Genomic DNA, 25454 nt, shown 5'->3' on the forward strand with positions numbered 1-25454 from the left:
ATCGACCTTGAAGTATACCGAAAGTTCGTTCAATATCTTTTCTTGCAGACTCTTAGAATCTTTTAAATTTCTTTGCCTTCAGATCTATAGTATTTTTAAAAGATTTAACTAGAGTTGACCATTCCGGATAAATTTCATCCGCCAAATAATATCCTCTCGTAAATTGCAACCCATTAACAGTATAGTTACATGGAGGTCACTCATATTTTAATAAATCTTTAAATATAATAAATCTTTAAATAAATCCGATTGATTTAAAACGTTTATGTCGTTGTTTGAATCTGCGGGACCAAAAAAGGAATGTCAAATCCATGTATCATACGAGGCAACAGCCTCTAACATAATTGTTAGGTAACCATGATCACCTCGTGTAAAATGCCCTTTCCAAACAACAGGACAATTTCTCCAACCCCAATGCATACAATCCATGCTCCCTAGCGTACCCGGAAAACCACATATTTCTTCATGTTTTGAAATTAAACGTTGCACATCGTGTGCATTTGGCCTTCTCATGTACTCGGCCGAATATAAGTGTAAAACACTTTTGCGAAAGTTTTCCAAACACAAATAAGCAGTTGATTCACCCATGTGTAAATATTCGTCAAATAAATCGGGCACAACACCGTACGCTAATTGTCTTATAGCGGACGTACATTTTTGAAAAACATTAAAATCATATAAACCCGTAGAATCCTGTTTTTGTTGAAAGCATGTAAAATATTTGGGAATAGGTTCTTGATTAAAATTAATTATACCTGGACATATGTGGATAAACAAAGACTTGCTCATACGATAGCGTCTCCGGAATTTATCAAGCGGGAAAGTAAGGTTGTCTGAAAAATAATCGTTGTAGAGTTGTTTTGCTTTTCCTTCTCTATCTCGTGGAAAATGTCTTCTAGGAGCTTTGGGTATAGACTCACCTTCGTTTTCGACTTCTTCTTCTTCTAAAAAATCGATAGCATCGAGAGCTTGAAGTGAATCATATGCATTTGCAATAGCTACCGTATCTTCATAAATTTCACCTTCTCGATCTTGATCCATAGTCGAAAATTTTTAAAAGTATAAGTTTTTTAATTGTTTGAGTTATAGTTTTAAGTATGAAAATTATGAGTAAAGGGTTGTAGTATATATTTAAAAAAAAAAAAAAAAAAAAAAAAAAGCCAAACGGCTAGTTCCCAACGACTATTTTGATTTTTCTTTCAATTTTTTTTATTTCCTCGCGTGCTTCGATCGGTCAAAGCTTGGCATAATCCACGACGGCCATTCAACGGCGGCCACCACCACTAGCGCTAGCAACAGCGCCGTTCGATCGGCGGCCCAACGGCGACGTGCCCGTTGCTTAGTAGTCTTACACAAAATGATATATAATTCACGACTTTTAAGTTTCAATGTTGTTTCAGCTATGTGGACGAGTCAATATTACAACCACATTTAGCTTTAGATATATCGAAATATTTTATTTTTATAGACGCCCATCTTTTCCTCAATATTAACAGCAAATATGTTATCCATCTACTAAATTATATTTTTATATTCATAATCAACTTAAAAGAATACTCCATGCATCAACTTGAGGTTCGCTTATCGTAACCACCCCGTAGACCGTAGTAATGACATTAAATTCTATTCTTATAAATAAAATATTTGACATAAATATTTTTCACACACTTATCATTACACTACATTTCACTCAATGGAAGCCACCGGAAAATCAACGCCGCCGTCACTTTCCTTACCGTGGAAAACACGGCTGGCACTCTCCGTCATATCAACATTCACCGACGCATCATGCCGGAATGACGGCACTGTAAACCGTCGATTAGTTAACTTATTCCACTTCCGATCACCTCCAACGCCAAAATCCGTCAACGGCGTTATGTCATACGACGTCGTAGTCGATAAGACGCGGAACTTATGGTTCCGAGTTTACGCACCTACACAACACGTCGCTGACGATCTACCGGTGATTGTCTTCTTTCACGGCGGCGGATTCGTCTTCCTGTCGCCGGACGTTCCATCATACGATCTCGTATGCCGGAGGTTCGCGAGGAAATTACCGGCGGTTGTTGTTTCGGTTAATTATCGCCTTGCGCCTGAACATAAGTTTCCGGTGCAACATGATGATTGTTTTGATGTGTTGAGATTTTTAGATGATGATGTAAATAGTTCGAAATCGTTGCCGAAAAATGCGAATTTGTCGCGGATTTTTGTAGGCGGAGATAGTGCTGGTGGAAATTTAGCTCATCATGTTGCTCATAGAGCTTGTGAATACGATTTTAAACATATTAAGGTATATATTTATATTATATAATTATAATTAATATGCTTGTTAGTTATATCTTAAATCTAGAAGTTGAGGTTATAACATCTCTTCAAGATTAAAAGTGTATTCAAATCTTGCTAACATGATAATATACTTGGCTAAAAGGGTGATTGAAAACGATAGGGTAATGAGCAACTTATATCCTCTCAAATTTTACCACAAACAAACTTATACAATTGGTAGTTAACCAATCGTAAGTGAAGTGTCTTTCAGTCTTTCTCTTTTTTTTTTTTTTTTTATTATTAGATAACTTGTAAAAAATATGTTGGATGAAACATTTATATTGAAATATCATGAATAAAGTTACCTTGTCGGTTAAATTAATTAAAATGATAAATATATACTCGTGTAAAAATCATGTCATGTTAGGCTTGTGCGTTTACCTTTAAATTGATACGTAGTATTAATCATCAAAAATCGTGTTAGGCTGGTATATTATTATAATTATTATTATACAATGCATTTAATTTAATTAGAATGTATTGTAATACTAGTATATAATATAATATTTGTACCTCGTTTGCGCTGGTTTCAGTTAAAATAAATAAAATGCACGGTATGATAATTGATACTCCGTATTTTTTAAATTGTACGGAGTATTTATTTATTTATTTATTTATTTTTTTGTTTTTGTTTTTTGTAAGTGACTATAGAATTGAGATAGAATTGAAACGGAAGAAATATTTTTTAAAGATGGCAATGGTTGATTTGTGTCTTACGATAAGATGGCAATACTATTTTTTGCATTGATCTTGTCACACCCAATACTATAACCGTCGAATCTAACTATTATACCAACTTGATTGATAGTCCCATTATTGCAAACATTGTAGAGTCTATACGTAATTGTCTAGCTTCATCAATTAATAATTGGTTGAAACGTCATAATAACTTTAGTCAAACAATATACAAATTTTTTGATTCAAAACTCATACCTCACACACAAATTTTTCTATAAATATATACACATACACATATACATATACATATATGTTCACTCTTGCTTCATCTATTATTATTATTTTATTATAGATTATAGATATATATATGGATTATTACCATACCGCTATACCAACAACCCATTACTTTATTGAGATTTACTAATATTGTATATATAACATCATAAAACGACCATGAAATCATTAGCTTTGATTTATTCTTACAACTATGATGCAATTTAAAATTTGTGCATCAATTTTAAGGTCATTGGAGTGGTGGCAATTCAACCGTTCTTTGGTGGAGAGGAGGAGGCTGACTCAGAGATAAGACTCGAAGGAGCACCGATAGTTTCAAAAAAACGAACAGATTGGATGTGGAAGGCTTTTATGCCACAAGGAGAAGGGTTCGATCGAAACCATCCAATTATCAATGTTAGCGGCCCTAACGCGTTAGACATTTCAAAAGTAAACTTCCCACCAACAATGGTGGTTATTGCAGGGTTTGACCCGTTACATGACTGGCAAAAACGGTACTACGAGTGGCTTAAAAGGTCTGGAAAAGAAGTATACTTGTTCGACTACCCTAACATGTTTCACGCTTTTTATATCTTTCCAGAATTGCCTGAATCTTCACAATTTTTCGGCCAAGTGAAGGAATTTGTTCACAAAGTATCAAGTGCCATTGGCTAGTATTTCCTTGTGTTATGACTTATGAGTGAATGAAAGTTGTAACATATGGTACAAGTTGTGGGGTTAGTTAGTACTCAAGTGTGGAATAAAACCAATAAGTTATTTCACCCAGTGATACCAAATAAGGCTAAGCAGCTTTTAGCTTGTCAATTTCAGTCCTATAGATCAACTGTTTTGCTCTTTCATGGTTAAAAAGGTTGAATAGTCATTTAAAACTTAAATTTAATTTATGGCATTCTAATGATATTGTTTGAATCTTAATGTTAACATCACTACCTGAGTTTCTATCTTCATTTCTTACACTTGATTATGTGAAGTACTTGTTGGACATCAATATTCAATTGATCATTCTGAAGTGATTGACTATTTATTGTGTCACATGTAATATCAAGTTTACCCAATGAAATTTTACTCCACTGCTTCAACACCTCTTTTACATTTTTTTTTAGCTTTAATACACCTCTTTTACATTTTTTTAAAAGATGTATTTAATGAAAGCAATCGAATGGTTTTGGACGAATGCTCAAATCTCCAAGATTGTAACTCCTTCGTCACATTGATCATAAAAGAAGAAAAAAAGAAAAAGAAAAGAAAAGTATCTTTTAGGGCATGGAGACCATCATTCTATTAGCTTGATTGGGAGCTACTATAAAAATAGTACTCGTAGCAAAATTGCTATCTAATCAACTTAGGAAGGATCACCTCAACTTCATCGGTGAAGAACAAAGCGTCTTTATAAAAAGGAGCTCTTGTGGCTAATGAAACGTTGAATTTACTAAAATGCAAACGTCTCAAAGCATTATTTACAAAGTAGATTTGAGAGAAGTTGTGATGTGGTCCAGCAGGTTAGTGGCCTGCCTCCTTTAGGGGAGGTCAAGAGTTCGACCCCCGTTGGCTACATATTAAATACACAATTTCATCCCTGCCATGAAGTATCCACCCATGGCACCTTTCCCATATCGTTTAGGGAGGTAAAGGGGAGAGGGTTTTACTTGGCCGTGCCCTTGGATTGGTTTCAAGGTTTCCTCTTGGGCAGTGATGGGGCGGGGTTATTATAGCTGCATCGACATAGTCGAAATGGGAGATGATCGCAACAGGTGGTTTAGTCCCCATTGGGTGATCCCAATCGCTGTCCAAAAAAAAAAAATCAAAGTAGATTTGAGAAAACCTTTGATTGTTTGTGTTGGGATTTCCTAACTGATGTCATGAGGAGCACGGGGTTTGGCAATCGATGGAGGAAACAAATGATGGAATGCCTTTCTTCACCTTCTGTTTCTATCCTAGTCAATGGCTCGTTTACAAGAAAATCTCGATTAGAAGAGGTGTTAGGCAAGATGATTCTCTATCACTTTCTCGTTTATACTTGCCGCAGATGGTTAAACATTCTCACTAAATGTGTGTTGGGGTAGAAACTTTTTAGGGGAGAAGTCATCGGGAAGGACAAGATTGTGGTGTCTTATTCGCAATATGGGGATGACACCATATTTTTATTGGTACTTAGAATAGATTAAATGATCGCGACCTCGTGAAGCTTCTTAAATGTTTCAAAGGTGTTTCGGTTTGACAGTCAATTATCATAAAAGTCAAATCTTCAGAGCGGGTGTTAACATGGTTGAAGTTGAGAGTATGACTAATCGCATTGGTTGTAGACTTGACACTTTCCCATTTACCTACCCCGGTCTTAGGATGGGGAATATGAAAAAATTTGGGGAATGGAAACCCGTCCTCGATAAAGTTTCATAAAAGACTTTAGGATTGAAAAGGTAGGACGTGTTACGGCCTCACTAATTCCCACCACCCAGCTCAACAATAACAGTAAAGAAATAAGAACAATCCACAAAACAAGAATTTAACGTGGAAACTCCAAAACAGGAGAAAAACCATGGGCCTCCAAAGAGAGAAATACACTATATCACAAATTGTTACAATGATATAGACGACTCTCTTAACCCAACTACACTCTCCAAACTATTTAACTAATACAACTCTCAAACAAGGGTAAGAAAGAAAGAAATAATCAAATACTTAAAGTGTATTGATTGGTGCAAGTTGAAATGAATCCCATGAGCTCCTTTTATAACCAAGTCACCTACCTCCAATTTCTTCCTCCCACTGATGTGGGACAACTTCATTTTATATTTCAAACAGGTTACTCATCTTTTCTTCCATCCACCAATGTGGGACAAGTAACTATATCATTTTTCAATCAAAAATAAACCAACAGGACGTGTTTTTTTGTTAGGCACTTGATCCTTGTGAAATCGGATCTAAATAGTTTGTCGTAGTATACTTCTCACTCGTCTGTGATAAAAAAAAAACTCGAATCTTAGGCGTAAGTTCTGTTGGGGCGCAGGTCGAGTCCCACTCTTTAAAAGGATTTACAACCCTTTGACAAAGTGAGTTGATTCTCGATCCTGCCACATTGGGGAATTCGATGGAGGGATTTTAAAGGCATCCAACTCTTACAGTATGAGTTTGGTGGATTTTCAATGGAAACACAAGATTTAAGTGTTCCTGCTGATTCACACCTTTTGCCATAACTACTTTTAGGGTAGGTGAGGAGACATCTAAAAATTTGCGGGTCAAACGGAAACCATTCTTTTACCTTATGGGATGGGGCCCAAACACCGGGTCTTTGAAAAGCAAAAATCGAGCTTTGTTGGGCTTATAATGGTGACGGTTTAAAACTGAAAACAATTTTTTATGAACAAAAATAATTAGAAGTCTATGTGGTGGGCTTCAACAGCTTGTCACTACCTTTTTTTTATTACAAAAATACGTGACTTTTTTGCTCAGTTGGTCCCTCAATTATATACCAAATCGCTACTTTGGTCCCTCAGTTTTTAATTTGGCAATCAGCGTCCCTTAATTAATTTAAATTTTCAATTCGAGTCCCTCTGTCAAATTTCTGTTAAAATGGTCCGTTAACCTCTGTCATGTGCAATGCATGCGAGCGTATAATCGTCTTTTTACTCTTTTATTCACTAAAAACAAGAGACCACCGGCGCAAAAAATTCTTAAAATTTTTATTTTTTAATTTATAAATTTATAAATTTATAAATTCTTATATATAAAACCTTACTTTTACTCAACATGTTCTTCACCAAAATTAACATCTTCTTCCCCAAAATTGCAAGCCCTAATTAAAAAAATAAAAAAAATCTATCACATATTACATAATCCCCTTATGAAAACTGAAAAGAAACTTTCTTAATTGTTTATTCACAAATTCATCAAAACTCAAAAACACAAGATCATATTCGAGTTTCACAAAAACAAATTCTGATCCCAATTTCATTTAATGATCTCATTTCTATCTCAGATTACAACAAACACAAAAATTACATATTCATGAATCATATATGCTGAGTTCTTCTTCGTACATAAACATGTGTTCTACATTCAAATCCTAATCTACGAGATCAATTGGATCGAGTTCATCTCTAAAATCGAATACATAACCGTTCTGGTCTCCGAAAACATTTAGCGAAAAGTAAAAGTGCAATTAGATTAAGATTCACATCGTGAATCTCTCTGCCAAATTTCAGATTCAAATTCGTTGTTCTAATCATTATCAACTCATATCTTCTAATTTTATCACCAGGTGAGTTTTTAATTTCGTAAGTAAGGGTTCTGTCATCAATTCATTTAGCCCCAATTATGTTCAAAATTAAGGCACCATCAATTGTTGTTGCTGTTCAACTTAGTTGAACTTTATTATCAATTACATGTTCTTATATAACGCATTAAGCAAATTAAGCAATTAATGGAAATGTTTATAAGCTAAATTTGATTTGTAAGTTCCATAAATTCATCCCTGTTCCGTAACTTTTTTTTTTAATTAATTTTTTTGGAACAACAATATGTAACTTGGTGTTCATGTAATTTGGTGTTCATGTGTTCAAACGATATCCACAAATTAAAAACACAACCAATCGTTTACCTCGAGAATAAGAAAGGATAGTAGATCGTAGGTGGTGGTCGAGAATAAAATCGTCGGAGATAGTGTCAGTTGTTTATGTTGTTGTGGTTGTAATGAAGGACCGAAGCTCATGAATGAATTTATAAAACATCAAGGGTATAATTTATATACTTTTTATATTATATAAACATATAAATAAAAAATATATAAATTATAAGATTTTTTTATTTTTTGCGCCGGTGGTCCTTCGTTTTTAGTGAACAACATAGTAAAAAGACTATTTTACCCTCACATGCAATTCACATGATGGGACTTAACGTTCGATTTGGATGGCAAGTTGATGGAGGGACTCGAATTGCAAAATTAAAATAATTAAGGGACGTTGATTGCCAAATTAAAAACCGAGGAACCAAAGTAGCGATTTGGGGTATAATAGAGGGACCAACTGAGCAAAAAAGTCAAAATACGTTAAATAAAAATTGAAGCGATCTAATCGCATGTCTTATAATTGATGTAGACTCTACACTAGTCTTATAGAGATGATCCAACAATCTACAAAACATACACACTGTAGTTGAAGCAAAACAAACAACATTGCAACAATACACAAACAATAATCAAATTCTAGTGAAGCTACTAAACCTCGAGTCTTATTGTGTAGCAGGCCAACAAATCATTGGATGTAATCTCCACAGACCCAAGTGTAACATCCCGATTTTATGAGGTATTATTATATTCTAACATCTCGTGTCTCGATAAACATATATGTATTTTATTTGTCAAAAAAATTTACAATTATCGGTAAGAAATTATCTTGGGTAGTTTCATTATTTCAAGCGTAATTTGCTCATACAGACTCGGAATGAGGCGATTCAAATTCGCAGATTTTCGTATTTCGATGGGCTACGACTTTCGTGTTTTAAGTTTTCTGAGGTTCGGCTTGACTCATGAGATAACAGTTAGACTTGAGGGAATTATTGTTTGTTTCCAAGAGTTGAAAATGGAAGGGTTGTTTTTGCATAAACACCCAAACTTGCATATAAACCCCTAAAATCATATCTAAATCTCATTTCTTCAATTTCAATTTCCAAATTTTACTCTCACTTTAAAGAGATGAAAAAATGGAGGAAATTGATATATTTTTTACCCAAATGAAGATGACTTTTATTCTTGCAAGCTAGTAGTTCATTCCTACCCACTTGGTAAGTTTCAATTCCTAGTGGTTCAACTACTTCTTTTTACGACATTTTATCAAACACTTGCATGCATGACCCATTTCTAGTGACAATCATAACCCACAACAAGTAAATTGGGGTATATACTCATCAACAAACCCTAACCCTCATCCAAAAACAAAATTAAAACAAAAAACTGAATTAGAACTTACTCAGTGGGTAGGAATAAACCACTAGCTTGCAAGAATAAAAGCCCTTTTCATTTGGGTAAAAAAATAAATATACCAATTTCCACCATCTTCTCCATCTTTTTTCAAAATGTGCAAAATCTGGAAATTAAAAGTAAAGAAATGAGGTTTAGATATAATTTTTGAGGTTTCAATGCAAGTTTAGATGTTTATGCAAAAAGAACCCTTCCATTTTCAACTCTTGGACATAAACAACCCTTCCCTTAAGTCCAGGCTCCCTTTTTTCCTCGTATCCCGTGAGTCGGGCCGAATCTCAGATAACTAAAAACACCAAAGTCGTAACCCATAGAAATACGGATGTCTGGACATTAAAATCGTCTTATTCCGAATCCGTATGAGCAAGTTATGCTTAAAATAGCGAAACGGCTCAAGAAAAAGTCTTACTGAAAGTTTTAAATTTTTCATCAAATAAAATACATATAATTTTAACGTTACATGATGTCAGAATATAATAATACCTCATAAAATTGGGATGTTACAATAAGGTCTGTGGAGATTACTTCTGATGATTTGTTGGCCCGCTACACAATAACACTAGACTTTTTCTCTTAATAAATTACTGCTACGTGGGGTAAGCTAACAGTTAAGGGAAAGGCTCCAGGATGACAAGTCATGATCTAAAAAGTGATTGCCCCCAACCCTTTTACAACCCTTTTACAGTTCCAGAAGCAGAGGGAGCTGCTTCAATAGTTCCATCTCTCTATCCCGCAGGAGTCCAGGGAAGATAGAGGACAGAAAAACCGCATAAGTAAATATAAAACCTAGAGAAAAGTGGGCTAATCTAGCCAATCTTGCTTGTACAATGGAAAGTGCCACCGGTTTAAGGTTTAGTGGCTTCATTAGGATTTGATTATTGGTCGTGTATTGTTGCCATGTGGTTTACTTTGGGTCAACCACCTAAGTAAATTGTCGCAGCATAAGGGACATCCCCCTTGTCAACCGAGTAGCTCACCAAAGAACATCCGCCATGACAACCACCACACCCAACATCGATAACCACCTTGAAAGCACCGAGGATGAAATTGTGGTTGCATAAGGGACATTTTTCTACGACCACACCAGAAAACTGAGACAAAGGAAGAAAATCGATCTGCCTGAAAGGGTGGTATGTTCCGGCCAAGAATCAGGCCAAACATACCACCTAAAAACCGTTGTACAAAACAAAAACATGAAAAAAAGGAAGAAAATAGACACTAGAGGAGGTCAACCCACAAACAAACAACCGTAGAGACCCCAGAGATGTAGTGACCCGAACTTTTCCATGTTATATATTAAATGAAAACTATATTTGTATCATTAAATGTTTCCAACATGTTAAGCAATCAAACTTGTTAAGACTTGATTATTTGAAATGTGCTTCATATAGACAATTGACCACCCAAGTTGACCGGCGATTCACGAACGTCAAAAATTTGTAAAAACTACATGATGATATATATATGGATATATATATATATATATATATATATATATATATATATATATATATATATATATATATATATATATATATATATATATATATATATATATATATATATATATATATATATATATATATATATATATATATGGTTAACATGAGACTATGATAAGTAAGTATCTCACTAAGTATATTAACAATGAGTGATATACATAAAAATGAGTTTATTGAGTTAAGAAACTCGAAACGATATATATAACGATTATCGTTATAACAACGTCTTACTAAATACATATGAATCATATTAAGATATTGATACACTATGTTTAACATGATAAAATTATAATTAAGTATATCATTAAGTGTGTTAACAATGAACTACATATGTAAAACAAGACTACTAACTTGAGAATGTCGAAACAAGGCATATATGTAACGATTATCATTGTAACGACATTTTAATGTATATATATCATATTAAGATATATTCATACATTATAATATCATGATAATGTAATAATTTAACATCTCATTTAAGTATAATAACAATGAATTAATTACATTTAACAAGATCGTTAACTTAAAGGTCTTAAAACAACACTTACATGTAATGACTAACGGTGACTTAACGACCCAGTTAAAATGTATATACATGTAGTGTATTAAGATGTATTAATACACTTTTGAAAGAATTCAAGACATATATCAAAGTATTTCTACTTAGCAAAAATGCTCAAAATTACATTCTCATTGGTTTCCATCAACAATTCTACTCGTGTACACCCGTATTTGTACTCGTACAATACACAGCTTCTAGATGTATTTACTATTGGTATATACACCTTTAATCATTCATTCTTAGCAGCCATCTTTGAGTCAAAAACATGTGGAACTATTATTTAACAACTTGTATGACTAATGAGATAAAAACAAACTTAAGGATCTTTTTTTTTCTTTATAACAAGTAATTTCGTTTTTATGATTTCACTCCATTTTTTCATTCCATTTTCTCATACTTACACTCCAAATTCTCTCTCAAAATACTCCTAACATCATACTTGATCATCTCCAAGCATTTTCACCATCTTTTAGCTTCAATTACAAGCTTTAATCATCATAAAAACAACCATTCAAGAACACTTCAAGAAATCTTGCTAGCTTACTTCCAATCTTGCAAATCCATTTCAAGTGATCATCCAATCTCAAGAAATATTTCTTATTTACAGTAAGATATCTTTCTAATTCAAGGTAATACTCATATTCAAACTTTGATTTAATTTCTATAACTATAACAATCTTATTTTGAGTGGAAACCTTACTTGAACTTGTTTTCGTGTCATGATTCTGCTTCAAGAACTTTCAAACCATCCAAGGATCCTTTGAAGTTAGATCCATTTTTCTCTTTTCCAGTAGGTTTATCCACAAAACTTGAGGTAGTAATGATGTTCATAACATCATTCGATTCATACATATAAAGCTATCTTATTCGAAGGTTTAAACTTGTAATCACTAGAACATAGTTTAGTTAATTCTAAACTTGTTCGCAAACAGAAGTTAATCCTTCTAACTTGACTTTTAAAATCAACTAAACACATGTTCTATATCTATATGATATGCTAACTTAATGATTTAAAACCTGAAAACACGAAAAACACCGTAAAACCGGACATACGCCGTCGTAGTAACACCGCGGGCTGTTTTGGGTTTGATAATTAAAAACTATGATAAACTTTGATTTAAAAGTTGTTCTTCTGGGAAAATGATTTTTCTTATGAACATGAAACTATATCCAAAAATCATGGTTAAACTCAAAGTGGAAGTATGTTTTTCAAAATGGTCATCAAGACGTCGTTCTTTCGACTGAAATGACTACCTCTTACAAAAATGACTTGTAACTTATATTTCCGACTATAAACCTATACTTTTTATGTTTAGATTCATAAAATAGAGTTCAATATGAAACCATAGCAATTTGATTCACTCAAAACGAATTTAAAACGAAGAAGTTATGGGTAAAACAAGATTGGATATATTTTGATTGTTGTAGCTACGGGAAATATTGTAACAAATCTATATTAATCATATCCTAGCTAACTCATATTGTATTATACATGTATTCTAATATATTGTGTAATCTTGGGATACCATAGACACGTCTGCAAATGTTTTGACATATCATATCGACCTATGTATATATATTATTTGAAACAACCATAGACACTCTATATGTAGTAATGTTGGAGTTAGCTATACAGGGTTGAGGTTGATTCCAAAAATATATATACTTTGAGTTGTGATCTAGCCTGAGACGTGTATACACTGGGTCGTGGATTGATTCAAGATAATGTATATCGATTTATTTCTGTACATCTAACTGTGGACAACTAGTTGTAGGTTACTAACGAGGACAGCTGACTTAATAAACTTAAAACAGTAAAACGTATTAAAAATGTTGTAAATATATTTTGAACATACTTTGATATATATGTACATATTTGTTATAGGTTCGTGAATCGACTAGTGGCCAAGTCTTACTTCCCGACGAAGTAAAAATCTGTGAAAGTGAGTTATAGTCCCATTTTTAAAATCTAATATTTTTGGGATGAGAATACATGCAGTTTTATAAATGTTTTACAAAATAGACACAAGTATGCGAAACTACATTCTATGGTTGGATTATTAAACCGAATATCGCCCTTCAAGTCTGGTAGCCTAAGAATTAGGGAAATGGCCCCTAATTGACGCGAATCCTAAAGATAAATCTATTGGGCTTAACAACCCCCATTCAGGTTATGGATGGTTTAGTACTTCGAGATTATTATACAGACAAGAGGTTTTGTTTTGGGGATATTCTATGCATTAAGTTAACGTCGGTTACCAGGTGTTCAACATATGAATGATTTTTATGCACTTGCGAGTGTAATGATATTTATGAAAATGAGAAATCTTGTGGTCTATTATTATGATTTGATAATATATAGGTTAAACCTATAACTCACCAACATTTTTGTTGACGTTTTAAGCATGTTTATTCTCAGGTGATTATTAAGAGCTTCCGCTGTTGCATACTAAAATAAGGACAAGATTTGGATTCCATGCTTGTATGATATTGTGTAAAAGCTGCATTCAAGAAACTTACTTTGATGTAATATATTTTTATTGTAAACCATTATGTAATGGTCGTGTGTAAATGGTATATTTTAGATTATCATTATTTGATAATCTACGTAATGCTTTTTAAACCTTTATCGATAAAATAAAGGTTATGGTTGTTATAAAAATGAATGCAATCTTTGAAAAACGTCTCATATAGAGGTCAAAACTGAAACGCCCGCTCCTAATCCATCCGGACGAAGTCCATATCGATTATAAACGATTCACAATAGTTGATTACATCACGAGGTACTTGACCTCTAAATGATACATTTTACAAACATTGCATTCGTTTTTAAAGACAAACTTTCATTCATCGAAAGTTGACAGGTATGCATACCATTTCATAATATCCAACTATAAATGACCTAATTTGTCATTCACTTAATCTCAATCTCTAATGAACTTCAACGACTCGAATGCAACGTCTTTTGAAATATGTCATGAATGACTCCAAGTAATATCTTTAAAATGAGCTAATGCACAGCGGAAGATTTCTTTCAAACCTGAGAATAAACATGCTTTCAAGTGTCAACCAAAAGGTTGGTGAGTTCATTAGTTTATAGTAATCATTTCATTTTCATCATTTAAATAGACCACAAGATTTCATATTTCCATTTCTCATAAACATACGTCCCATGCATAGAGACAAAAATATCATTCATATGGATTGAACACCTGGTAACCGACATTCACAATATGTATATAAGAATATCCCCATCATTCCGGGATCCTCCTTCGGACATGATATAAATTTCGAAGTACTAAAGCATCTGGTACTTTGGATGGGGCTTGTTGGGGCCCGATAGATCTATCTTTAGAGTTCGCGTCAATTAGGGTGTCTGTTCCCTAATTCTTAGATAACCAGACTTAATAAAAAGGGGCATATTCGATTTCGATCATTCAACCATATAATGTAGTTTTGATTACTTGTGTCTATTTCGTAAAACAGTTATAAAAGTTGCGCATGTATTCTCAGCCCAAAAATATAAAGAGTAAAAGGGATTCAAATAAAGTCACCATACTGTATTTTGTAGTAAAAATACATATAACATCATTGAACAAGTGTAAGGTTAGCCTCGGATTCACGAACCTATATTAATTATATATATTTATGTATTGGTCAATATTTGTCTAACAATTTAAGTCAGGTCATAGTGTACCACAATCCTAATGCTCGAGACTAATATGCAAAAGTCAATTTGACTCAAAATAATTTTCAAAATTTATACATGATTATTATATAGTTTAAATATCGTTGTTTTATATTTTTAAATATTTTTAAAAGATTTATCAGAGTAAAAATATAATTCATTTATTAATAAATAAAACTTTATATATAAATATACTTTTATATATCTTAGCTAATAAAATTTATAACGTTCATTGAATATCATAAAAATATTATGATAGGTTTTATTAAGGTACTTATATTATTTGTATTACATTTTTATCTGATAAAATAACATTGATAATAATAAAAAGTAAATTTTGTATTATTTTGTAATAATAAATATTATTATTCTATTAATAAAAATATCAATATTTATTTTTACTAAAAATGATATTATAATAAAATGATAATTCTAGTTATGATAACTTTAATATTTACGATACTTTAAAATAACCATTTTATTTAAAATGATAATAATAATGATATTTTATAGTAACAATGACATTTCTATTAAAATGATAATTTTTGTTAAAATGATAGTTTTAATACTAACGATACTTTTAATAATAATAATGATAAAATAATAAAAATTGATAATTTTATTTAAATCATTATCTTTAAATTTCCTCATAATACTCATACTCATTATTTCCTAATCAGTTTGTTACTAGCTTTTAAATCGTCTTTTATATCTCGTTCATTTTAATGATAATGATAGTAATCATAATAATTAAGTGTTACTAAAATTAATTTTAATTTTAATAATAATAAATATTATGATACTGATAATACTAATAACTATTTTAATGATAATAATAATAATAATTATTATTATTATAATTTTAACTATAATAACGATAGTAATAATAATAATAAAAATAACAATTTTTAACGATTATACTTTTATTGATAATGATAATAATAATAATATTAATAATTAGATAAAACTAGAACGCCAATAATAACGACGATAATAATAATCATTTTTAATAATAATACAAAAATTCATTTGACAATAACTTCTAATCCGTTCATCGAATCCATTCGATATCTAAATGAAAAGTTTATAGTTTTTCGCCAGCTTTCCAACGACATGCATATGTTATACCTTATCTCAACCGCATATGTAACTAATTCAAGATTCGACATAACCTATCTAAGGGAAATATCAAAAGTACAAGCATGCATAATCCTATTTTCTCGAGCACTAGTCAGGGATACACTATTAATATGTAAAAATTAAATTATGAGTACTCACGTATCAATATTGAGGTTCAATATTGCAGGAAAGATACATAGACGCAACGAAGATGATAAACACTAAATTGACCTCGCGAGCATAACCCCCGAACCATACCCATAACCTCCATAGCTATAACCCATAATTTCCTTAGCTCTATCCCGCTCATAAAACCAGTTTTGAAAACTCATTTTTGGATCGCTCGGGCAGCACTTCGTCGTAGTATTTTATGTAAATATTAATACTAATAATACTCCAAATACTAAGATTAATAATTATAACTATCCTAATAATAATAGTAATAACAATAGTTTAATTAATATAAATAATACTACGTAAGAAGAAAGAATGAAAAAAAAAATAAGAATTGCAGAATGAAGAGTTCGGGTTTTAAAGAACATTAGCCACCAACCCCCACCATGCGATCGCATGGTTTTGAGAGGGTTTGTCCATGCGATCGCATGGACATCATTTTCAACTCACATTCGCAAATCAAGTGCTGCCGACACTCTAATACACTTACGTATGATATATATAATTATTATTTAATATATAATATATTTAATCTTTAGAATTAATTAAATATTATATTATATTTACACTCATGGTAAAAATATAATTTTTACAAAAATGACACGGTCGTGGTCTCACGACTCATGTACCGCTTTCTGTTTTTCGAGCGCACTTTCGTACGTTTAGAAAACTAGCCTTTTACGTTACGCGACGTGTACCTTTTGCAAAAATTAGACTTACTCATCAATAAATTTCCTTTATAAAAATATAACTTATAAAATTGAGCGTTGTGGTCATTTACTTCTATAAATCAGTGACTCGTTGTTTATCAAAATATATTATTTTAAATCAGGACGTTTTATGACTCGTACCTTTATCAAAATATAGACTTAAATAAATGAAAAATTAACCCACTCAAAGTGTAACTTAATCTTTTGAGTAATTTGGTTATTTACTTTTATAAACCATAATCTCATTCTTTATCAAAACAATTTTAATGATATTAGTTTAGATCAAAACGTTTGTTGACTAATTATAATAATATAATTCATCATATCGTAAAATATATATATATTTTCATTTTAATAAAAAAATAAACTCGTATATATCGTATATAATGGAAATATTAACGTAATAATATTATATTTAGTTTTTCAAACTAATAATAGTTCAAAGTCTATTTTAAAAACATAAAACACGTAACGTTTACACTCTAAACCTATAATTCCTTTATACGCTAACATTTATTTTAGTTCCCTTAAACTTTCTAAATAAAATAATATAGTATCGATCGAATCAAATAACAATGGTTATGAAATTCAATCCTCCACCAACCTTTTGTCTAATCCTCAATAATTAACACTTTTATATACAATCACTTTTCCAAATATTCTGAATACCGTTAAAAATAAGGGTTTTCTAATTCAAAGTGGACCTCATAACAGAGACTCTCCATCCTAATTCAATGTATCTTATAAATCAATTATTTTATATTTTCATCTAAATCCATCGATAAGCATAATAAACTTATATTGAAACAAAATACATTCTTGTAAAGTATTATATACCTAATACCTTGTTAACGCCTTCACTTAATAAATACTATATACACACATCTATATACACATAAATGTTTGTGAATCATCAGGCATGGTCAAATGGTAACTTGATTACATGAATATAGATTTCAAACTTTCGAGACTTTAACATTATAAATTTTGCTTATCGTGTCGGATACATATAAAGACTAAAGTTTAAATTTGGTTGAAAATTTTCGGGTCATCACAGTACCTACCCGTTAAAGAAATTTCGTCCCCAAAATTTGATAGGGGTCGTCATCGATAACAATAAGAACGTTTTCATGGCAAATATGAGTTGATAATAGAGTTTTATCATTATTGTGTAATATGGATAAAACAATTTGTTTTTGCGAAGAGCACGAATGAAGCTATCATTTAAAAGTGAAAATAAATAAATGCAGATTTGACTTAACCGGTGGCGTAGTCAAGATTGATTTCCGGAATTTAAGGAATTTAGAAGAAGATCTTCATAATAAGATTTGATATGTCAGTAATTAAGGAGATTAGGATCCTCTTTGGTTATACGCGATTTTCTGCTTCGATTGCTCTGTCTATAAATCCACCCTCTCCATTTCCTTACAACTCACATCTTCTATTCTTTCTTCCTCAATTCATACCTTAAAGTATTTATCAATATGCTCCATCCTATTTTGATCCTTGATATACTCTTAATTTTTACATCTGTCATCCTTCTCTTTCATCTACCACCGGAGGATTTTATTTACTTCTACTATTATCTTGGGGTTATAGTGTTGTTAATTTTACCGTGTCTTTACGTTGCAATACATATTGATATGCACGGTTTGTATTTTCTAGGTGGTTGTTGGGTTTTATATCTTCCCTTATATTTCGAAGTCCCTGCTTCTGTCTTCTATAATCATTGTCATCCACAGTTAATGCTCTCTCCTATTTGCTACGATTTATACTCCAATTTCTATTTTGGAGTTTCATTCTTTCGTTTCCTCTTCTTGCGACTAAGCATCTCTTGTAATGGTCCGGAATTCACACCTATGGATTTCGGAATGAACATAGTTAACGTTCTAAGAAAGAAATGGCAATGGCAAAATTTTGATTTGGTAAATTACCAGAATACCCTGGAAAAGACCGAATCATCGAGAAAAATTTTCTTGATATGTTTAGAGATTAAATAGAATACAAGAGCCGTGTAGTATGGCACATGATGACGGTATGGTCTGTGAATCATCACTTTTCATTTAGAAACACAACATAACTTACTGTAATATAATGGCGTTGATCAAGTGTCATTATATTATACTATTTCATGCTTCAGTTCCTAACACTACTTCAAAATATTCCTATTTTAAACTTGAATGTTTCAGAATTTAGAAACTAAAATAGTTTCTTTTATGATGTAATACAGATAGCGCGAAGAGGTAAATGATTTCAAATAAGAAAAATTAAGAAAATATCTTCAGAAATATGGAGGATATTTATAATGAAAGATATGATGATATTTTAGAATTTCTAATATCAGAGGATGATGAAGAATATTGTCCGCAGGGGTTTAGAGTCAGGAACAAGGTATTCGTTAATGACTTCAGCAGGTACTGAATTATTTGTATCCTTTGAAGTCAGGTTCAGTCTTTGTAATTTGTCCACAGCCTCCTTCCTACTTTGCTCAATCCGTTTTCCAGTTCCAAAACTTCTCTTTTCTGCGCTTTGCCAGCACACTTCATCATTATCATTCAGCTTTTACCGTTTAAAGTCATTTATAGTTTTTGATGCTTCATCAGCATTTTTTTTTTCCATTTTCGGAGAACCAATTCGTAATTCGGAGTGTTTTCAGAAACTTCACATTCAAATTAAGTCCAGAAGATAGACGTTATATATACACATGTAACTGTTGGCGTAGACATGCAGTGAGATTTCAAAATACTGATTGCTAATTCCCAATGATTCGTATGGAAATTCTCATTACAAGATGTGAATGAGTAAATGATGGGGTTTCAATGAATAATTATAATGACTTTTTGAAGAGGCTAAAGTCAAAGGGTAATGAAGTTGTTGGTACATCTGCTAATAATGTGGTGGAATGTAAAAGGTTCCCTGGTAACGATGGTGTATATCTAAAGGTTATAATAAGGTTAGTCTGACTAAAAAAATCAAGGTTGACTTGCTGGAGCTGTGACAAAAATGGCTACTTTGAATAGGAGTCGCAAAGTTATTTTTGCTAATAAATGCCAAAGAATCTGACGCGGATACGTTGTTTAAACTTTTACTTTGGTTTCAAGAGTTTTTTCGGGTACATAACTGTGGGTAACATGTGGTTGGATCATCATCTCGATTGCTCATCATTCGAAGTGTCTTCAGAAATTTTCGAAGGGTTTGAACACAGATTGTAATCGTTAACATACATTTGATGTTCTAATACAGTTTTGAAGTCAAAATATAGCTTGTGAAAGATGTAAGGATCTAAGAGTGATGATTTGGGTCATATCTCAAGTTGAATTTTGAGATTTCAAAATCAGAATATGTAATTAAATTTTGAATGAGTATGGTTGTTTTGATTTTCTATAAAAGAATGTATATTGTTGTGAAAGTAGGGAGTATAATGGATGATTTGCTGAATCAGATTCGAAGAATGTAACATATTAATTGTGAATTTATATATCTCTCTGGTATTACCTACCCGTAAAAAAAAAATTCACAATTAATATTTTGTACAAAAGAATTTTATTACAGTCTTTATGAATATATATATATATATATATATATATATATATATATATGTATATTTTTCTTCAGATGTAACATAGATTTAATGAGTTAATGTTAAATTAAGCTCATTTGATTTACGGTTGAAACTAGAATTGAATAATCCCTAAAGGCTTTAAAAAGTACATAACTTTTACGCAGTATTTCTTTAATGACATTGAAATTATGAATCAATACTTCGTTATTTATTGATGTATGATGTTCGGTTCGTGGAATTCTTGTGAATTTTGCAAAATATGAATGATGTTATCTGAAAAGTTTCGGGTACATCGATGATGAAAGTGTAAAATCAAATATATACTTGATTTATTATGAATTGGAATTTGTTGAATTGCGACAGAGATTGTAGTTAACGCTGGTTAAGTTGCGGCCGAAGGACGTACATTTTTGCATATTTGTAATATGAATTAACCGAGTAGTTAAGATTCACACACAATAGCTTAGCACGGAAAGATTTATTTCCAAATATATATATATATATATATATATATATATATATATATATATATATATATATATATACACACACACACATATATATAATACACATATAATTTATTCAGAGGGAATGAGTTAATTCTTCATAACTCGTTGATACAATATACACGTTATTGATTCGTAATGATGTCCACAGTGATTCTTGAACTGATGGAGTTTGTGATGTTATCGGTATTGTTGATTCGGATGTTGACTGTACTGACGATGCTGGTAACGCTGACGGTACTGTTGGTAAAGCAAGTTTAGCTTGTTAATCACACACCATTTTTGTCAGGGTTTCTACTCTTCCTTCTATCATTTTGGTTCGCTTAACTGATTTATGGTTAGGGCTAGATTTGATAATCTCTAAGACTTTAGAGATTACATAATCACCGCGGAATGTTTCTCTAATGAAGTTATGAATTAATACTTCGTCAGTTATTATTGTTGGTACTCCTTGGTATTTATGGTGCGTATGACATTGATGCTCGTGGGACAGATTGTGAAGTTGAGGTTTACGACGCGGTTGTGGTTGTTGGTAGTGGTAATGATCCTGTTGTGTTGATGATGGTGGTATTGTTGATGCCGGTGATGCTGCTGGTGCTCATGGTATTGTGGCTTGCGATGTTGATGTTACTTGCGGTACTGGTTATGCTGTTGGTGCTGCTAATGGTGTTTGTAATCTTCGCACTGTATTCTCTAAAGTCACTACCCGAGCGCGAAGCTCGTTAACTTCTTCTAGTACACTGGGGTGATCCTCGGTTCGGACGAGCTGATAAATATAATCTAGAATTTGGTGTAATATATAATCGTGATGAGATACTCTGGAAATGAGCGAGAAAATGGTGTTTCGGACAGGTTCGCCGGTAAGTGCTTCAGGTTCTTCGTCAAGAAGGCAATGTGGTGGATGGAAGGGATCACCTTCTTCTTGTCTCCAATGATTGAGGAGGCTACGAACCCATCCCCAATTCATCCAGAATAGGTGATGACTGATTGATTGATCTATTCCGGTCACACTGCTTTCGGAGCTTGAATGGGATTCCATTTCGGAATCTGAGTGACTTGAACTGACGAAGAATTCCATTTCGTACGATTGGATAAAGGATTTTTTTTTTTCCGATATGAAATGATTTTGGCTAACGGATGGTATTCTAATTATATAGAATATATATATATATATATATATATATATATATATATATATATATATATATATATATATATATATATATATATATATATATATATAGATCAAAAGATTTCGTAGATTACTGAGGACTTTGCGGGATATGTCAGGCAAAGTTTAAAGTAACAGATACGATAAGATATGATTTAGCAGATATGCTAAGATATGAATTTTTGTCTATACATTATTCATACAATCAATGCAGCAAGACGTGTCTTGACTTAAGAATAATAATCAGGTAATTTTCTAAGGATGGTAAGTAGATGATTTCCGACTAAAAATGATAAGCAAAACTTTTGACATGCAGACACGGTCGAAGTCCAGACTCACTAATGCATCCTAACGACTTATCAGTTAGACACACTAATGTAAACCTGGTTCACTAAGACCACCGCTCTGATACCAACTGAAACGCCCACTCCTAATCCATCCGGACGAAGTCCATATCGATTATAAACGATTCACAATAGTTGATTATATCGCAAGGTACTTGACCTCTAAATGATACATTTTACAAACATTGCATTCGTTTTTAAAGACAAACTTTCATTCATCGAAAGTTGACAGGTATGCATACCATTTCATAATATCCAACTATAAATGACCTAATTTGTCATTCACTTAATCTCAATCTCTAATGAACTTCAACGACTCGAATGCAACGTCTTTTGAAATATGTCATGAATGACTCCAAGTAATATCTTTAAAATGAGCTAATGCACAGCGGAAGATTTCTTTCAAACCTGAGAATAAACATGCTTTCAAGTGTCAACCAAAAGGTTTGTGAGTTCATTAGTTTATAGTAATCATTTCATTTTCATCATTTAAATAGACCACAAGATTTCATATTTCCATTTCTCATAAACATACGTCCCATGCATAGAGACAAAAATATCATTCATATGGATTGAACACCTGGTAACCGACATTCACAATATGTATATAAGAATATCCCCATCATTCCGGGATCCTCCTTCGGACATGATATAAATTTCGAAGTACTAAAGCATCCGGTATTTTGGATGGGGCTTGTTGGGGCCCGATAGATCTATCTTTAGAGTTCGCGTCAATTAGGGTGTCTGTTCCCTAATTCTTAGATTACCGGACTTAATAAAAAGGGGCATATTCGATTTCGATCATTCAACCATATAATGTAGTTTTGATTACTTGTGTCTATTTCGTAAAACAGTTATAAAAGTTGCGCATGTATTCTCAGCCCAAAAATATAAAGAGTAAAAGGGATTCAAATAAACTCACCATACTGTATTTTGTAGTAAAAATACATATAACATCATTGAACAAGTGTAAGGTTGGTCTCGGATTCACGAACCTATATTAATTATATATATTTATGTATTGGTCAATATTTGTCTAACAATTTAAGTCAGGTCATAGTGTACCACAATCCTAATGCTCGAGACTAATATGCAAAAGTCAACAAAAGTCAATTTGACTCAAAATGATTTTCAAAATTTATACATGATTATTATATAGTTTAAATATCGTCATTTTATATTTTTAAATATTTTTAAAAGATTTATCAAAGTAAAAATATAATTCATTTATTAATAAATAAAACTTTATATAAAAATATACTTTTATATATCTTAGCTAATAAAATTTATAACGTTCATTGAATATCATAAAAATATTATGATAGGTTTTATTAAGGTACTTATATTATTTGTATTACATTTTTATCTGATAAAATAACATTGATAATAATAATAAGTAAATTTTGTATTATTTTGTAATAATAAATATTATTATTCTATTAATAAAAATATCAATATTTATTTTTACTAAAAATGATATTATAATAAAATGATAATTCTAGTTATGATAACTTTAATATTTACGATACTTTAAAATAACCATTTTATTTAAAATGATAATAATAATGATATTTTATAGTAACAATGACATTTCTATTAAAATGATAATTTTTGTTAAAATGATAGTTTTAATACTAACGATACTTTTAATATTAATAATAATGATAAAATAATAAAAATTGATAATTTTATTTAAATCATTATCTTTAAATTTCCTCATAATACTCATACTCATTATTTCCTAATCAGTTTGTTACTAGCTTTTAAATCTTCTTTTATATCTCGTTCATTTTAATGATAATGATAGTAATCATAATAATTAAGTGTTACTAAAATTAATTTTAATTTTAATAATAATAAATATTATGATACTGATAATACTAATAACTATTTTAATGATAATAATAATAATAATTATTATTATTATAATTTTAACTATAATAACGATAGTAATAATAATAAAAATAACAATTTTTAACGATTATACTTTTATTGATAATGATAATAATAATAATATTAATAATTAGATAAAACTAGAACGCCAATAATAACGACGATAATAATAATCATTTTTAATAATAATACAAAAATTCATTTGACAATAACTTCTAATCCGTTCATCGAATCCATTCGATATCTAAATGAAAAGTTTATAGTTTTTCGCCAGCTTTCCAACGACATGCATATGTTATACCTTATCTCAACCGCATATGTAACTAATTCAAGATTCGACATAACCTATCTAAGGGAAATATCAAAAGTACAAGCATGCATAATCCTATTTTCTCGAGCACTAGTCAGTGATACACTATTAATATGTAAAAATTAAATTATGAGTACTCACGTATCAATATTGAGGTTCAATATTGCAGGAAAGGTACATAGACGCAACGAAGATGATAAACACTAAATTAACCTCGCGAGCATAACCCCCGAACCATACCCATAACCTCCATAGCTATAACCCATAATTTCTTTAGCTCTATCCCGCTCATAAAACCAGTTTTGAAAACTCATTTTTGGATCGCTCGGGCAGCACTTCGTCGTAGTATTTTATGTAAATATTAATACTAATAATACTCCAAATACTAAGATTAATAATTATAACTATCCTAATAATAATAGTAATAACAATAGTTTAATTAATATAAATAATACTCCGTAAGAAGAAAGAATGAAAAATAAAAATAAAATAAGAATTGCAGAATGAAGAGTTCGGGTTTTAAAGAACATTAGCCATCAACCCCCACCATGCGATCGCATGGTTTTGAGAGGGTTTGTCCATGCGATCGCATGGACATCATTTTCAACTCACATTCGCAAATCAAGTGCTGCCGACACT

General features: G+C 31.5%; 1 protein-coding gene across 1 annotated transcript; it reads left to right on the forward strand.

Annotated features, from left to right (window-relative positions):
* Positions 1–1693: 1693 nt before the first annotated feature.
* LOC139890629 (probable carboxylesterase 18) lies at positions 1694–4137 on the forward strand. Its single transcript, XM_071873530.1, has 2 exons — positions 1694–2290; positions 3526–4137. The coding sequence occupies exons 1-2, from the start codon at positions 1694–1696 to the stop codon at positions 3949–3951; spliced, it is 1023 nt and encodes a 340-aa protein (XP_071729631.1). The 3' UTR covers positions 3952–4137.
* Positions 4138–25454: the final 21317 nt, after the last annotated feature.

This window comes from Rutidosis leptorrhynchoides, chromosome 2, assembly GCF_046630445.1.
Source record: "Rutidosis leptorrhynchoides isolate AG116_Rl617_1_P2 chromosome 2, CSIRO_AGI_Rlap_v1, whole genome shotgun sequence".
Lineage (NCBI taxonomy): Eukaryota > Viridiplantae > Streptophyta > Magnoliopsida > Asterales > Asteraceae > Rutidosis > Rutidosis leptorrhynchoides.